The 16,337-nt window shown below is 35.2% G+C and overlaps 1 protein-coding gene across 7 annotated transcripts in view; it reads left to right on the top strand.

Annotated features, from left to right (window-relative positions):
* Window positions 1-16,337, top strand: part of Usp34 (ubiquitin specific peptidase 34) — a 180,158-nt gene that overhangs the window by 99,876 nt on the left and 63,945 nt on the right. For all 7 annotated transcript variants that reach the window (XM_076938022.1, XM_034508486.2, XM_076938019.1 and 4 more), the window contains 6 exons: window positions 3,952-4,152; window positions 6,680-6,762; window positions 11,776-11,816; window positions 11,942-12,066; window positions 13,825-13,977; window positions 14,708-14,812. In XM_076938022.1, the coding sequence (XP_076794137.1) occupies window positions 3,952-4,152; window positions 6,680-6,762; window positions 11,776-11,816; window positions 11,942-12,066; window positions 13,825-13,977; window positions 14,708-14,812 (708 nt within the window). The remainder of the gene's footprint in view (window positions 1-3,951; window positions 4,153-6,679; window positions 6,763-11,775; window positions 11,817-11,941; window positions 12,067-13,824; window positions 13,978-14,707; window positions 14,813-16,337) is intronic.

Here is a 16,337-nt window from a genome sequence, read left to right as displayed (position 1 = left end):
TTCCTTTCTTTGTTATGTAACGTGAAATATATTCTAATTTTTGTTCAGTTGATTGTCTTTTTGAGGCTTGTGCTTTTGTTGTGAAGATTTATAATTGTTTTCATCTAAGTTTTCTAGTTTTACCTTGCACTTAAGGCTTTTATTGATTTTTAGGTGAAGTTTTATTCGTACAAGTAGTAATGTAGTTATTTTTGAGAATGTTGCAATTTTGGAAGCATCTATGCTTGTGAAATGCTCAATCATACTAAATATACGGAACACTTCATTACCCCGTGGTTGTTTCTGTTTTCTAAACATTTTCTCATTCCCTCTTCTGGCAAAGCAGCTCTAGGAAACTTGAACTATAAATTAAAGCTCCAGTTAATATAAATTTATGTAACTTTGGAGCAGTACTATAATCTTTTACATTTGTCTTTGTTTCAAAATATTTTGATGTTGAATAATATATGTTAGTAGTCAGTGAGCTTTTATTGTTGATAGTGTATTTATTTTATATGACATACCAAAATTTGCTTATGTACTTATTAATGGACCTCTGAAGAAGCTGTGGATATTCATACATAAGTTTTGGGGATATATATATATATATATATATATATATATATATATATGAATTCCAGGAAGTAAATATATATATATATATATATATATATATATATATATATATATATATATATGTGAATTCCAGGAAGTGAAATCACTGAATAATAACGTGAGTGACAATTTAAATGTATTCAAAGCTGCCAAACTGTTTTTCAGTGAAAATCTCCTGTAGAACCTAAAGGGATTCCCTTACTCTATATCCTTACTAGTGGTTGCTTTTGATCAAGAGTTAAAATTTCAGACTATCAAGAGCTGATTGTAGAGTGATCACTGATTCATAGAGTATTTGCTTATCTTATATAAGTCCCAGGGGTTCATTTCCACTTCTGCAAGAACTTTAAAGACTTTGTTTTTCCTTTTTTCAGCAATACATATGGTGAATGTTTTTGTTTGTGTATGTTGATGCTTTTTATTGTTTGTTTCTTTCAAACATGGTCTTGTTCAGGCTGACCTTGAAGTTTCATTTTGCTAATTCAGCTTTCTTTGTTTTTGGAGCCTCCATACCTAGCTTGACAGTATCTTTTTAGAGACACGAGATGTAAATCTGGACATAGATGAGAATGTTCTTAAACTCTTGTATTTACCTCTCTAGTGCTGGGACTGTGGGTGTGCACCAGCATATCTGTCTTATGCTTTATTGGGAACTGACCTCTGGAATGTATGCATGCTAAACAAGCACCCTACTAACTGAGCTACACACTGACTCCTAAACAAGATTTCCCTCATTTCTTTATCTATTTTTCATTTAGTTTGTTCATGTTATATGGTCATGCTTGTGCCTTGGCATGCTCATGGAAATCAGAGGATAACTTAAGAGTTGATTCTCTCCTTCTATTATGTGGTTCTAGGGATTGTATTCAGATCATCGGGGTTGGCAGCAAGCACCTTTACGCACTGGGCCTATCCCAGCAGCCCAACAGTATCTTTTAAGAGGTGTTTTTAATTTCACTGAAAATTGTATTTGGTTTAAGAAATATGTATTGCAAAGTCAGAATGATTTTTCCTTCTATAATTTTTCTTATGTGTGGTGGAGGTGTGTATGTATGTGTATGTTACATGCATGTGTGCCTGCTGGTAGGCTCTCTAATGTACCTGATGTGGAGGCCAGAGGTTAACTTCAGGTGACTGTTGCTGTTCATCCTAGTTTTTGAGTCAGGGTTTTTGAATCATTGCATCTTGAAGCTCACTATTTCATCTAGTTGGTTGGAAAGTCAGCATCTTCTACAACCCCACTCCAGCTGGGTTTATTATACCATATACATATAGTTGCTCTGTATTCTCATCAGTTATATTACTACACTACATTTGAAGTGTAGTAACATGGTGTGGCCATTACTGAGGGAAGGATGCTTTATCTAGGTGTTAATGGGTCCAAACTCAGTGTCCCTGGTTTGCACAAGAAGCACTTTATTCACCCAGCCTTCTTTCTAGCCCTCTATTCTGCTTTGTAGTCTTTTTGCTATGTGTAGAGTTGTAATATTGCATTTTGAGTTAGTTTCTATATGTGAAAGATAAGATTGAATTAGTTTATTTACTTATATAACATTTAATTTTACTAACACCATTTGTTGAAACTTTTTTATTTGAATTATATTCATGAGAATTTGAAGTTTAGTAATGTGGTATTGCTATTACTGAGGGAAGGATGCTTTTTTTCTGGTAGATAGATGTAAGTACCACTTAGCACTGGAATCAGGAGAATAGGAGGCCAAGGATTGTTGTAGTGAAATTTCTGAAAATCTTCTCTTGTATGTAAGTGATATTCCAATTTACTTGTTTAAAGAAAGTTTTTGGGTTGTTAGTAGGGCTTAAAATTGATTGTAAATTTTCTTTATCCATACTGTTTATTTTACTGAATAAATATTTATCTTAAATACATTTGCCATAAATGTAAGATTTTCAGTTAAAATGTTCTTTTGAGTATTTGGAATTCCGTAAATATTAAGTCTGGTCTACATGGCAAGTTCAGACCAGTCAGACCAACATAGTATGACTGAGTCTTCTGAAAAAAATCACTCGTATTGAGCAACTGTATGCAATAATTTATTTTGCAGTTCATCTTATTGGTGAGTGGGCTTTTTGTTGTTGTTGTTTTGAAATGACTTTTTCCTTGGCTTGGAACTCACTGTGTAAATCAAGCTGGCTTTGAAGTCAAGAGTTCCACCTGCCTCTGCCTTCCAGGTGTATGGATTAAAGGTGTGCATGGCCATGCTTGGTTCACTGTTAGTATTTTTAATAATTTTGAAAAATACATTCTTAGCAGGATATTTTCTCCAAAATCCTATTAGCTTCTATTAAGAATATTTTATAATAATTTAGTGGGAAGTAAAAATGTCATTTCTAATTTATTATATACATACTCTCCTACAATTTATATTTAAAAAATATAATTCAAATAATAATAGCAGAACTTTCTGTAGTGACCACTGTATTTCCTGTTGAGTTCATGACAAGAGTCTAGTAGAACCTGCAGTGAAAATGGTTGCAGATCAGAATGGAAAAAGATATTTTAATTTTATTAATTAGTAACTCCAGCCTTGTGAATTGTATGTAGGAATTAGCTGCCTGTGAAGAGAAGTTTGTTGAAGTATTTTATGTTCCTTTTTTATTCTTTATTTTGGGGGCAGGAGGAGGCTTGAGACAGGGTTTCTTTGTATATCCTTAGCTGTTCTAGTACTGTCTGTAGATTAGACTGATCGTGAGTTTAAAGAGATCTGCCTGCTCTGCTTCCTGTGTGCTGAGACGAAAGGCATGCACTACTAAACACCTGGCATCACGTTGTGTTCTTATGGATCAGAATTAAAGTGTATCCATGGGGTATGCTAAGCTACAAGCTCAGTTTAGTTAGGAACCAATGAATCCAGAGATAAGTGACCATTTGCTAATATTATGCTGTTTGTATTACAAATTAGTTGTTTTCTCCCTAGTGGGCTACCTATAATTTGCCCCTCTCAATTAAGCATAGGTATTGAGTTATAAATTCTAGATAGGGAAGCAAAACTTCAAACTGTGATGCTGTAACTACTAGGGGAGTAGGTTAAGGAACCTCTTGGTGGTTGAAATAATTTCTATGAACAATCAATCATCTTTAATATATTCAAAAATTATCATTTAAATGGAAAACTTTTCTTTACCATCCGTATTTATGAACTTTTTGTGAGGAGGAGTTTCCTGAGTGTTTAATTTTTGTAATGGATCATTTTCTTAAAGTTACATAATTTTTAAAAATCATATATATATATATATTATATATATATATAATATATATATATTAATTTCAAAGTTGTATAGTGGTCATACCTATCATTTAAATGAAATAGAAAGCTAACATTGTTTTCTCATTCACAGTGGCAGCTAGATTGTCTTGCTTGCTTGCTGAAATTAATCTGCCAGTTTGCAGTAGATCCATCAGATTTGGATTTAGCTTATCATGATGTTTTTGCCTGGTCTGGCATAGCCGAAAGCCATAGGAAAAGAACCTGGCCTGGGAAATCAAGAAAGGCTGCTGGCGATCATGCCAAGAGTCTTCATATACCACGATTAACAGAGGTAACGTTTGGAAATTAACATTAAACTGTTCTAATGAATTCTGCTTAAGTTTTGAGTAAGTGTGTGGTTTGGTTTTTATAATAATGAAGAAATACACTAACACATAATTGATTACTATGATAACTACTTATCATCCACAGCAATGTCATGATTTGATCTTATAATGATGCTTTGGTAATAGTTTTCATTTCTTCATTTAACAAGAATGAATGATGTACCATTTTAATATGACATGTTACCTTACAGTTACATGTACTGTTAGTTACATATTCATTCTGAGTGTATCAGAGTCCATTCAGAAATACATACTTCAACAGAGGAAATGTAGTAAGAGATGGATTTCATACCTGTGTGTTGAAGTGCTAAAATCTAAAATGGACTCCTAAAGGAAGCCAGGCAAGGAACTAGTTACCATCATCACTCTTATAGCTGGATAAAGATCATTGTTGGAGGTTTTTTCTTTTTCTTGTTTTTTTGAGACAAGGTTTCTCTGTGTAGCCCTGGCTGTCCTGGAACTCACTCTGTAGATCAGGCTGGCCTCCAACTCAGAAATCTGCCTGCCTCTGCCTCCCAAGTGCTGGGATTAAAGGCATGTGCCACCACTGCCTGATCATTTTTAGAGTTTTTAAGGAGTTAGAAGCTTACCAGAGAGAACCTGTTGAATTAGATTTAATAAAATGAGTTTTTTAGAAAGGTGAAGACCGGCTGGAGAGATGGCTCAGTGGTTAAGAGCACTGACTGCTCTTACAGAGATGTCTGTAGTTCAATTCCCAGGAACCACATGGTGCCTCACAACCATCTGTAATAGGGCCTGATGCCCTCTTCTGGCGTGTCTGAAGAGAGCAATGGTATACTCATATACCTAAGATAAATAAATAACATCTTTAAAAAAAAAATCTCAGAGAAAGCTGAAGACTGGGACTGCAGAGACGCTCAGAGGTTAAAAGCACTTGCCGTGTTTCCAGAGGATTTTAATTTAGTTCAGTACTCCCACCACATAGCTCAGAACTCTGGCTCCAGGAAGAGCTAATGTTCTATTCTGGCCTCTTTGAATACACAATACATACACACAAAACAAAATTTAAATGTGAAGCCTATCTCTTCTGGTCAAAAACCTCTGGAGCAATACTCAAAAACAAGGAAGTCCACTATCTAGTGTAACATGTTATACTAGGAACCCAGCTGTCAAAGGAAGGATCTTGCTTCTTAGAGATGTAGAAAAACAGTATAAAAATGAGCCACATCTTTCAGCATAACAAGAGCTCATGAGCCAGGTGTGGTGACAGATATCTAGGATCCTAGCACTCTAGAGGCAGAGGCAGGCAGATCTCTGAACGTTCAACCCAGCCAGAGTTAAAGAGAGATCTTGTCTTGAGAGTGAGAGACAGAGACAGAAACCCATCATTTTGACTATATATTCTTTATTCAGATAATCAAATGTATACCACTCACCATCTCTATTTGTGATTGGGGAAGTAGAAAGAGACTAAGATGAATTCTTACTGAAATCTCTCTCATTCTTCCACCCCTTGAGAAGTATACCTCATCTGCCATAAAACAGGATAATAATGAATTAGTAGAGGAATTTGGTGGTGAACATAAGATTTAGGACCTACTGGTATAACTGGGAACTTAAAGTATGTTTCATTTTTGCAATGTTAGAGATTACATTTGAAAATTCATCTCTCCTAGTATTGTGTAAATTATTTACATCTCTTAAGTGTGTAAAGTTTTGTGGATTTGGGAAGCATTCCAGAGTGTTAACTAGTGGGAGATAATACTTGGTAATTTCTTTAATGTTTCTATTATAGTTTTCCCAGAAGAAACCTGCATTGTAGTATAAATAATCAAATTGACATGATTCTTTTCACTAATTCTTAAAATAATTTCCTTTAAAAAATTATTTACTTTTATGTGTATTAAGTGTTTTGCCAGCATGTATACATGTGCACCTAATAAGTTCCTGGTGACCAACGAGGCCAGAAAAGGGCATTGGTTCACCTGAAAACAGAATTGAATATAGTTATGCGCTTCCATGTAGGTTCTGGGAACCAAATCTGGGTGCTTTTCAAAAACAGCAAGTGCTCTTAATGCTGAGCCATCTCTCTAAATGATTTTTATATTTATTGACACTATTAGTTACTTACTTTTATATTTGAATACTAGATATATTATTGATATAAAACACACTTAGATTTATAGTCATTTGTTTTTAAAATATAGCAACTACACGGCTATTAAAAATAATTTAGATTATACAGACGAACCCCCATGTAGTCAGACACACCTGCCATTTATAATATGTACGCACTTTGTTCAGAGATTTTGCATTAGGTGTTATACAGTTACAAAACATGCATTTCTATATTTATTACCTTATTTACCAAATAATTGTAGCTTAGTATGCACATAAGAAATAAAACTTACTGTTGCATGATTTTAGGGGAGGTGGGGGCAATAAAAGTTCATTTGGTATTTTGCTCTATTCAAAGATTTTTTTTTTCTCTTAATGTTTTTGTTTTTAAAGGTGTTTCTTGTGCTTGTCCAAGGAACCAGTTTGATTCAGCGACTTATGTCTGTTGCTTATACATATGATAATCTGGCTCCTAGGTATGCATTTTTGTGTTATATATGTATGTATATGTAGTTCTTAAGCTTGGGAATGGTGCCACTCACCTTAATCTTAGTATTGTGGAGGCTGAGGCAGGCGGATTCTTCACTTAGGGGCTAGAGGAAGATGACTGAGTAAAAATGCTTACTTTTGTAAGCATGAGAACCTGAGTTCAGTTGCCAAGCAGCCATTTAAATGCCAGATGATAAGGTATGTACCTGTAATTCTAGAGATGAGGTAAGTCAGGGATAGGATTATCCCCAGAGCTCAGCCAGTCTACCCAACTTGGCATGGCCTAGTTTTAGTAAAAGAGAGACACTTTCTTTTTTTTGTTTTGTTTTTTTTTTTGTTTTTTTTTTTTTTTTTTTTTGTTTGTTTGTTTGTTTTTTTTTTTTGTTTGTTTGTTTTTCGAGACAAGGTTTCTCTGTGTAGTCCTGGCTGTCCTGGAACTCACTCTGTAGACCAGGCTGGCCTCGAACTCAGAAATCCCCCTGCCTCCGCCTCCCAAGTGCTGGGATTAAAGGCGTGCGCCACCACCGCCAGGCTAGAGAGACACTTTCTTAAAGATAAGGTGGAGAATAATAGAAGATGTTTGACATCCACCCCTGACCACAGTTTCGTGTATATCATATACATTAAAGCAGTAAATAACCACTTCATTTTGAAAAAAAAATTTAATATAGAAGTTACTAGGATTTTATAATGTATTGCCCTACTTTTTATCTAGACTTAAACATATCTTGTCAATATTTATCAAACATACATTCATGAGTATTTTTGTGTATGTTTATAAATTCTATGGAATTTTATGAATGTAAGTTCTGTGTAGAACTATTTTGATATTTGTCTCTTAAAATCAAGGATTTTTTTTCTTTAACTTTTTTTTTTTTTAAATATTGTGGATGTGTACTAGTGATGACTGTTGTTATCAGCAGAGATTTGAAGAGAATTTCTAGTCTCCTGGGGTTGAAATTTCAGGTGGTTGTAATGTGTGTGCTAGGAAGACTGGAATTTGATTCAAACATTCATTCCTGGAAGCCCACAGTTGCCTACAATTCTAGATCCAGGATATATAGAAATCTATTCTAGCCTCCATGAGCACAAGTGCACATACGCGCGCGCACGCGCACACACACACACACACACACACACACACACACACACAATCTTAAAGATAAATCCTCAGTTTTTACATCTCAGTTAATGGCCCATACATTGTCTCATTAGATTGATTTTCTTTCTTTTTTTTTTTTTTTTTTAAATTAGTACTAGGCCCCAGATAAGCATTTTATGATGTTAGATCCTAAAGCCTCTGTTAATTGCGTGAGTTCATGCTGACACTGGAGCCAGGTGTGGGTGTCTTACTTAGTGCTCCCTACCATATTCTTTGAGACAGGGTATCTAGAGCTTTGCCTGTTCCTGTTCTCCAATGGTGAGACTACAGAGAAATTCAGACATGCCTTGGGTTTTACTTGGGTGCTTGGGATTTGAACTCAGACATTCATGCTGCAGAGCAGTGGCCATTAGCCACCGAGCCATCCTCGTGGCCCTTTAATACTTTTGATAATTTGTTCTTGGTTCAACATCATGTGATACCATTAGTTGTCATAATTCTTCCCTTCTTTGTAAATAGAGATACTTAGTCTTTTCATAATAGTGACATTTATTAGTACAGACCCATTTTGTTTTGTTTTGTTTTGTTTTGTTTTTTTCAAAACATGATCTTGCCAGGTCTACCTTCTGTCACCCTTGCAGTTCTCCTGTCTTAGCGTCTAGAGTGCAGAGAGCCTGTTATGCCCAACTTGGGCCAGAAAACTAAAACATTTCTCAGTTTGGTTCTTACATTTTTAGTAGTAATATTCCAGAAATGACATGTTTTTTATAATACATTCTGATGATGTCATTTGCTATTGATGATACTAATTTTAAGAGTTAATCTGACTTATTCCTATTTCCTTTGCTCAGAACTTCCTCTTTAATAAGTTGTCAGTGTGATGACATTCTGAAGTTATAAACCTACTGCTTCCCATAAAACCTCAATTGACTTGAATTTTTATCAATAATTTTTTCTTGAATAAATGTTAGCATAATCTCTGCTAAATGTTGATTTTCCTAATTATTAGTATTTCTTCAGTATCATTGGATAACCCATTATATAAGGAGATGTACTTTTTAATTTATCTAGTGTAGTATTAATTTGTATTCATGGATTTGAAATATTTATGGAAAAAATTTTTCTTTCTTTCTTTGGTTTTTTTGAGATATGGTTTCTGTGTGTAGCCCTGGCTATCCTGAAACTCATTCTGTAGACCAGGCTGGCCTCAAACTCAGAAATCCGCCTACCTCAGCCCCCAAAGTGCTGGAATTAAAGGCATGCCACCACTGCCCGGCTTTCCTTTTCTTCTTCTTTCTTCTTTCTCTTCTTCCTCTTCTTGTCCTTCTTTTCTCCTTTTTCTTTGTAAAATTCTTTAAAAACATTATTTCTTTTTTTTTCAAATTGTACAAGCTGCCTTACAGAAGCCATTTGAAATGTCTTGTTCCCTTTGTTATACCCCTATTATTTGAGGGTAGATGTTCCTTTTTAATGTCTCTGTGGTATATTATAGGTCTGTCTTACTTGTACCTTGTCTCAGTCCTGATGGCATGCTCCCCCTCCTCCCAGGTTTTTCAAAATTTTACACCTCTGTATGAGTACCTGCAAATGTGTGTGTGTGTGTGTGTGTGTGTGTGTGTGTGTGTAATTGACTTGAGAGCTAGGGAGATCCCACAGTCATTTTTGAAAGATGCTTTAGTACTGCTTGTATGAAATGTTTGAAATTCTGGATGTTTGATATTTTCTTTGTCTATGTATGTAAAACTAAACAAGCTAGCAAAATGACTCATTAGTTAAAATACTTGCTGCTTCATCATTACGATCATTAGTGTTCAGATTTCAGCACCCATTTCCTGGGCATCCCTACACACCAGCTCTATATCACTGAGTGGAGAGAGGCAGGAAGGTCTCTGGAGCTTCTTGGCTTATAGCCTAGTCCAGTATATCTGAACCCTGTGTTTACAGATAGATCCTACCTCTAAAGAATATGTGGAAAGTAGTAGATACCTAACAAGTTTTTTTGGCTTCTGCATCTGAGTAAGTATGCATCACATACATTCTCTTTGTCTCTCTGTTTCCCTGTCTCCTGTACTCCCAACTCCTGAAATTAACCAGAACACCAGCAGTATACAATACGATAATACAGAGAACTTGCATAAATAAATTCTCAGTGTATAGTTTGAACAAGCAACAACATTCCATTTATTTAGACTACTTTAAAAAACTTTGAAATATAAAAGATTTTAATAAAAAACTAGGTTTGGCCTGTTGGTGATGGTGGTGGCACAAGCCTTTAATCCCAGCACAAGGCAGAGGCAAAGGCAGGTGGATCTGTGAGTTTCAGGACAGCCTAGGCTACCCTGTTTGGAAAACCACCATCACCAAAAAATAAAATAAATAAATTAAAGTCAAGATACAAAAAGAAAGGGGTTTGGTTAAATATGTGCAAACCTAGTTTTATGTCTCATATCATCATAAATTATATTTAGAGGGTCATAATTTTAAATATTTCATCATGTTTTATTAGACTGAACTTTGTTGTACACAAAGAGTATGTATAAAGTTGGTGTAATTCATTCTTATAAGAAAACATAAAAAGACTTGTAATCTTTGCAGCACGGCTTCTCTTGATCTTTTGTTTTGTCTGAGTTCTATGCTATAATGTTTTCTAAAGCCATGACCCAAGGAACCAAATTGAACCTTTTACCAGTTACTAAAATTTTTCTAATGCAGTCATAGATTGCTCTTGAGTTAAAGGTATTGAGCTAGTATGAGTTTATAAAAACTAAACATTAGGGTCAGGTCTATGGGTGTACTTCTATAATGCCAGCTACTGTGGAAACTGAGCCAATATAATTATGAGATCAATACAGGTCTGAGCTGCATTTGAGGAACCTGATTTTATAAAACAAACAAAGATCAACAGGATGGTTCAGTGAGTAGTAAAGGTACTTCCACCCAGCTGCTGAAGGTGACAAGCACACGCAATGATTCTGTCAAGTTCTTGGTGGATATATTAATGAATCTCTTCTTTTAAGTGAGTTTAGAAGTTAATTTTGGGTGCCAACAAAATTGCTGAGAGGGAGGATAAAGGTTCTAGGTCATTTAGAACCTAGATTAGTGGAAGGGGTGAAATTCACCAGTCAGTCAGACTAGGCCAGAATTTTCCTGCCTCAGCTTCTTGATGGGCTGGAATTACTGGTCTGCAGCACCAGCTTCTTTGATTTTTATTTTACTGTGAAATACACTGTTATGTTATTTTGTATCAAGGACCAAATCCAGGGCCTTTTGTATGCTACTATGTGCTAGGGAAACAGTTACAGTATAGTGGTGCTTTAATCTGGATTGTTACTTACTGTTCCTGGTTTTGGAGTGTTTTGTTTTGTTTGTTTTACCAATGAGCCATGCCTCAGATCAAAGTGTTTATTATCGGGTTGTTTGTTTGTTTTACTTACTTTTCTTTGTTGTTTTGGGGAGTGTGTGTGTGAAACAGTCCTGGATGTTCTGGAACTCACTCTGTCGGCCAGGCTGACCTCAAATTCACAGAGATCTTTGTCTGCCTCAGCCTCCCAAGTGCTGGGATCAAAGGCATGTACTGCCCTACCACTTGGCCCAATCAATGTGTTTTTATTAACATATAATTATTTTGCTCTGTAATAAACTTTAAAACTTACTCCTCCTCTCTGAAGTTTCTTAGTTTTTTAACAACAATCCCCTATATTAAGCTATCTTCTGAAAACCATCTTGTTGCCTTCCCAAGAATTTCACTTACTAGTAGTTTTAAAAATAAGTGATAATCAGAGTCTAACTATATGTTTCTTAAGTCTATTTGAAGTTATAAACTTTAAAGAATATACAGTAATTATTTTACTTCATCGCCAAATTTAATTAGGAGTGATGTCATATTTTTGTTTTACAGAGTTTTGAAAGCTCAATCTGATCACAGGTCTAGACATGAAGGTAAGAGCTCAACAAATATTACAGGTGTTTTTAAAGTGTGTAAGAGCCATGGTTAAACACTGTGTTTAATACTGAGCATTATGTCTTTATAACAGAAACGATATTATGCCTTTATTTTCTTTCAGTGTCCCACTATTCAATGTGGCTCTTGGTGAGCTGGGCTCACTGCTGCTCCTTAGTGAAGTCTAGCCTTGCCGATAGCGATCATTTACAAGATTGGCTAAAACAACTGACCCTCCTTATTCCTGAGGTAAGAGAAAAACGGAAGATTGGTGCTTCTCCTTCTACAAGGCTTTATATTATTAGCATTGCTCATTAAACAATATCAAATAATGGTGAAGTAATGTTCATGATTTTATTAATCATTTTCATTATTTACCATTTAGATACATAATCTGATGAAATAAAAAGTATAGATATTATACATTCATATTTGTCTCTTTTTAAGTTGTGTTCTGTTCCAGGTGGCCACATCTGGATAGTTCACTTGGAATCTGTGAAGTGACTTAAATACTTTTAAAGTTGCTTGTGGTTCTAAAACGTTTTGTTTTGTAATTTATAAGTAACATAATTATGAAAAACCTTTAATCTCATTTATTTTTCTTCCTGTATATTTTTATATTTGTTTCTGCTTTATAGCCATAATTAAGCATTTCTTTTAAAATAATGTAAGCACATACTGCTGTGCACTCCTGAATACTTTACATGATTATACGTTGCTTACAATACATTGTTAGGGCTGGTGAGGTAGGTCAACACTTGCTTGCCTTACATGTACCGGGCTTTGTATTTAGTCCTCAGCAAAACCTAACACTTTGGGAAAGAAGTCAGCCAACTGAGGTCAGACTTGCCTGTGTTCTCAGCTAGTAGAATATAGGCAGGAAGATAAGGAGTTCCAGGCTAGCATTTAAGCTAACCTTTTTTTGCTTGCTTGTTTGTTTTGTTTTGTTTTGTTTTGTTTTGTTTTGTTTTGTTTTGTTTTTTCGAGACAGGGTTTCTCTGTGTAGCCCTGGCTGTCCTGGAACTCACTCTGTAGACCAGGCTGGCCTCAGACTCAGAAATCAACCTGCCTCTGCCTCCCAAGTGCTGGGATTAAAGGTGTGCTCCACCACTGCCTGGCCATTTAAGCTAACCTTAAGCAACAGAAAAGTTTCTTTTCAAACAGACAAAAAACTTCCTAAAGCTATTTCTACTAACATTATTCCTCTTCCCTCCCCTGTGTCTTCCCTTTTTTTTTTTTTTTTTTTTTTTTTTTAAAGATTTATTTTATGTGAGTACACTATAGCTGTCTTCAGACACACCAGAAGAGGGCATCGGATCCTATTTCAGATGGTTGTGAGCCACCATGTGGTTGCTGGGAATTGAACTCAGGACCTTTGGAAGATCAGTCAGTGCTTTTAACCTCTCAGCCATCTCTCCAGCCCTGTCTTCATTTTTTTTTTTTTTTTTTTAATCCTCTTCAACTTTTCCCCTTTCTCTACACACATGTTCCTCTCATTTCTGCTTATCTCCCCCCTCCCTCCCCATCCCCTTTGGTGCTGAGGTATAAACCCAAGGCCTTATACATGCTGGACAACTGCTCTAATGCTCCATTATATGTGTGTTATATGCCCAGGATTTCTCTCCTCCCCTCCCTTCCACTTCCTTCCCTTTCTCTCTCTCCTCCCCTTTCTTCCCCTTTCTTCTTCTTCTTTCTCCTCCCTTTCTCTTCCTTTTCCCTCCCCTCCCCTTTCTGGCAAGGTCTCATGTAGTCCAGTTTGATATGAAGATTGATAATGCAATTTAGGATAAGCTTAATCTTTTGAGACTCTGGCCTTCCCCTTACTGAGAAGCTTAGCATAGTATTTTCAGTGGTGTGATTTCAGTATGCTTTACTATTACCTGATTAATAAAATGCTGAGAATTAAAATTGGGAAGCAAGCTCAAAGCAAACTCTTCAACTGAGCTATTTACCGTGTCTATGAATAGCTTTTTAAATACTGAAGACTGCCCCTGTTTTTTCCTTTAGACTGCAGTTCGCCATGAATCTTGCAATGGTCTCTATAAGCTGTCTCTGTCAGGCCTAGATGGAGGAGACTCGATCCATCGGTCTTTCCTTCTTTTGGCTGCCTCAACATTGTTGAAATTCCTTCCTGATGCTCAAGCACTCAAACCTCTAAGGGTGAGGTTTTACCTTATTGCAAATTTGTTACTGTGTACTGTATTGAAAGAGTTGTCTCTCTTTCCTGTCCTGGGATGTTGGGAATATAAGTGCACCCCATGATGCACACCCATTCTCAGGGCCAGCATTACAGCCATGTGGTTGGATTTCAGCTTTGAATTGTCGGTCATGAGCATGCTATTTTGGAAATACTTTTTGTCCCTACAACGTTGAAAAATTATGGAGCACCCTTCTTCACTCATTTGATTTGTTTATTTTAATTTGCTTATTTGTTAATTTCTTTTGCTTTACCTGGTTGTAAAAAGATTTTATTACATAATATAATAATTTATTATATAATGAAAGGTCCGTTAGTAAAGTATTTTAAAATAATTTACAAAAACATATACTATAGAATTTACATATTTTTCTATGATTATATCTTTTCAAAGTAATTGGTGATAGTTTTTCTTTTCTTGTTTTTTTTTTTTGTTGTTGTTGTTTTTGTTGTTTTCTGTTTTTTTTTTTAGACATTGCTTTATTCTGTCTCCAGATTGAATTTGAACTAAAGTTGTCTTCTTTTGTGGGTACCTTGATATTCTGTTGTTTTTTATTTTATAGACTTCACCAGGAATTCACTCTTCTTAGTGTTTGTATATTATTTAGGCATTTAATTTCATAAAGTCTGTACTTGCTTAAATATATTAATATTTTTAAAAATGATTTTACAAGGTAAAATTTGTTTTAATAGATAGATGATTATGAAGAAGAACCAATGTTAAAACCTGGATGTAAAGAATATTTTTGGTTGTTATGCAAGTTAGTGGACAACATACACATAAAGGACGCTAGTCAGGTATGTTCAAAGAAAACCTCCTGTGTTGTTAATGTGCAACAAATACTCAGGATGTGCTCAGGGGCATACTTGGCTTGACCTGTCCTTTTAGCTGAGGACACCTTTACTAATGTCTCTGTAGCAGGTCCTGTCCTAACTTTCCCGTTACATTATTCCCTTGTCTTTTGCTCTAGTTACTTTCTTATTTTTACTTTGACTTTAAATCTTCATTTATATGTACTTCTGACCAATCTAAGATTTGTAAAACCTTAATTAGAAGTGAAGTGTGTATTATGCATGTTAGCATAAGTACATTGCACATCAGAGCCAGGAGAGGGCATACTATTCCCTGGAACAGTGGTTCTCAGTCATGACCCATTTGGGGTCACATATCAAATGTTTTTCATATTAGATATTTACATTTTGATTCATAAACATATCAGAATTACAGTTAAAAAAGTAGCAACAAAGTAATTTTATGGTTGGGGGTCACGAGAACATGAGAAATTGTAGTAAAGGGTAGTAACATTAGGCCCATTGAGAACCACTCTAGGAAGTGAGCTGTAGTTACAGGTGATGGGGGTATTCCTCCTCATTGTGGGCCTGAGGACCAAACTTAAGTCCTTGGGAAGAACATCAAGTGTACTTTAACCCATGAGCCATTTCTCCAGCCCTGAAATTTGTATTTGTAAGTTTTACATGTATCTTTTTTATAACAGCACGTATATTTAGAGTCTTGGATATATAAAATAAATGTTAATGTTTATATAAGTAGGTAAAAGTAAGAAATATGTAAAAAAAAGTTAAACTAAAACAACCTTTTCTTTTTAACAAATAAGTGCTTTGATTAAAGGTGTGCCCCTCCACATCTAACTACAAGGAAATAATTAAATACATTTTGAAGATAAACTTGCCACATAGACTTTATATTTTCCTCTGTATATAAACTAGAAATTATTATTAAACTAGAAATGTATCTATGTTAATTCTAAAGAAGTGAGAATAATGGAAGGAGGATGGACTTCAATATTTGGGGACCATTTTCTCTTCAGTTTTGTATACATATGAAAATACAAATGGGAGTATGGTATATATTCATTATAAACATAGCCTGAAGTATCTGTGCTTTCTCGGTTTAGTTTTACAAGTAACTTGGTAAAGCCTTTTCATTTGGGAAGTAATCACAAAATTAATATTGAACAAGTTGCAACTTATTAATTTTTTTTTTTTTGTTTTTTGTTTTTGTTTTTTCAAGACAGGGTTTCTCTGTGTAGCCCTGGCTGTCCTGGAACTCACTCTGTAGACCAGGCTGGCCTCTAACTCAGACATCCGCCTGCCTTTGCCTTCCAAGTGCTGGGATCAAAGGTTTGCGCCACCACTGCCCGGCTTTTATTAATAATTTTTAAAGTGGTGATACCAGATAGAAAAATTTTCTTTTAAATCTGGCATTACCTGTTTACTTAGGCTAATGAAGAAGATATTAATTCTTGTCAAAGTAATTTCCCCTCATATAGGTCTAGTTTCTTTGAGCATTATCTTGGATTAT

The sequence above is a fragment of the Arvicanthis niloticus genome, chromosome 7, assembly GCF_011762505.2.
Source record: "Arvicanthis niloticus isolate mArvNil1 chromosome 7, mArvNil1.pat.X, whole genome shotgun sequence".
Taxonomy (NCBI): domain Eukaryota; kingdom Metazoa; phylum Chordata; class Mammalia; order Rodentia; family Muridae; genus Arvicanthis; species Arvicanthis niloticus.
This window is presented reverse-complemented; position numbering and strand designations above follow the sequence as displayed.